This window comes from Eimeria mitis, genomic scaffold (genome assembly GCF_000499745.2).
Source record: "Eimeria mitis Houghton genomic scaffold, Emh_scaff648, whole genome shotgun sequence".
Lineage (NCBI taxonomy): Eukaryota > Apicomplexa > Conoidasida > Eucoccidiorida > Eimeriidae > Eimeria > Eimeria mitis.
Window position 1 is genome coordinate 1,911 of NW_013574640.1, and position 1,298 is coordinate 3,208.

Sequence of the window (1,298 nt, forward strand, 5' to 3'; positions counted from 1 at the left end):
AGAGACAGCAGCAGCAGCACCACCACCAGCAACACCAACAGCTGCAGCAGCACCAGCAGCAGCAACACCAGCACCAGCAGCAGAAGCAGCAGCAGCAGCAGCAGCAGCAGCTCCTCGCAGCTCAAGGAGGCGCAGGAGGGCCCGACGGGGAGCTACGAAGACAGCAGCAACAGCAGCAATAAATGCTGCTGCTGCTGCTGTTCAGCAGCAGCAGCAGCAACAGCACCAGGTGCAGCAACAGCAGCTGCAACAGTTGCAAGAGCTGCAGCAGCAGCAACTACTGCAGCAGCAACTGCAGCAGCAACTGCAGCTGCAGCTGCAGCAGCCGCTACTCCTCGCCCTCCAAGGCAACCAACAGCTCAGCAAGCTGCTCTTCAGCCCCGAGCAGCAGCAGCAGCAGCAGCAGCAGCAGCAGCAGCAGCAGCAGCAGCAGCAGAAAAGTGGTGGTGGGGGAGGTGTTAGTATAGCTTCTGTATTAACAACCCCTGAAAAATCAATACCCCTAAACAGCAGCAACAACTGCATCAGCAGCAGCAGCAGCAACAGCAACAGCAACAGCAACAGCTTCCTGTCGCTGCTTGTCTCTCCCTCTTCGTGTGTAGATATATCGGTCCCTGCCTGGGCCCCCTCAAGCGCAGCAGCAGCAGACGAAGCAGCAGCAGCAGCAGCAACTGCAGCAGCAGCAGAGGGAGCAGCCAAACAGCAGCAGCAGCAGCCGTTGCAGCTCGAAGCACGGGCATTCTCCCCGCAGCAGCAGCAGCAGCAGCAGATGCAGCAACAGCAAGATATTGAGGAGCTCAAGCAGCAGCAGCGGCTGCAGCTGGAGCTGCAGGCGCAGCTGCTGCAGCAGCTGCAGCTGCAGCTGCTGCCTCGCAGGGGTGCAGCAGCACAGGCCCAACCCGCCCCTCTGCAGCAGCAGCAACAGCAGCAGCAGCAGCAGCAGCAGCAGCAGCACAGCATCCAGCAGCAAGCTAATAAGCTGGCGGTGATGATGCTGCGTCAGCATCAGCAGAAGTATATGCAGGAGCAGCAGCGAACGATGGATCATCTGCAGCAGCAGCAGCAGCAGCAGCAACAGCAACAGCAACAGCAGCAACAGCAGCAGCAACAACAGCAGCAGCAGCAGTTGCTGCAGCAGCAGCAGCAGCAGCTAACCATGGCATATGAGCAGCAAGCAGCTGCCCCCTTGTGGAGGACTGCTGCCTCCAGGCCCCCCGGTCTGGTTCGGAAGGAAGCAGCAGCAAAGACAGCAGAAGCAGCAATGGCTGCAGCAGCCCCCAAAGGGCCCCCCGCACATC

The 1,298-nt window shown here is 60.1% G+C and overlaps 1 protein-coding gene across 1 annotated transcript in view; it reads left to right on the forward strand.

The window, feature by feature from the left end:
* EMH_0018610 (uncharacterized protein) overlaps positions 1–1,298 on the forward strand; it is a gene marked incomplete at both ends in the record, with an annotated part of 4,397 nt that overhangs the window by 1,232 nt on the left and 1,867 nt on the right. Inside the window, one exon of the mRNA XM_013501184.1 lies at positions 206–1,296. Within this exon, the coding sequence (XP_013356638.1) occupies positions 206–1,296 (1,091 nt within the window). The remainder of the gene's footprint in view (positions 1–205; positions 1,297–1,298) is intronic.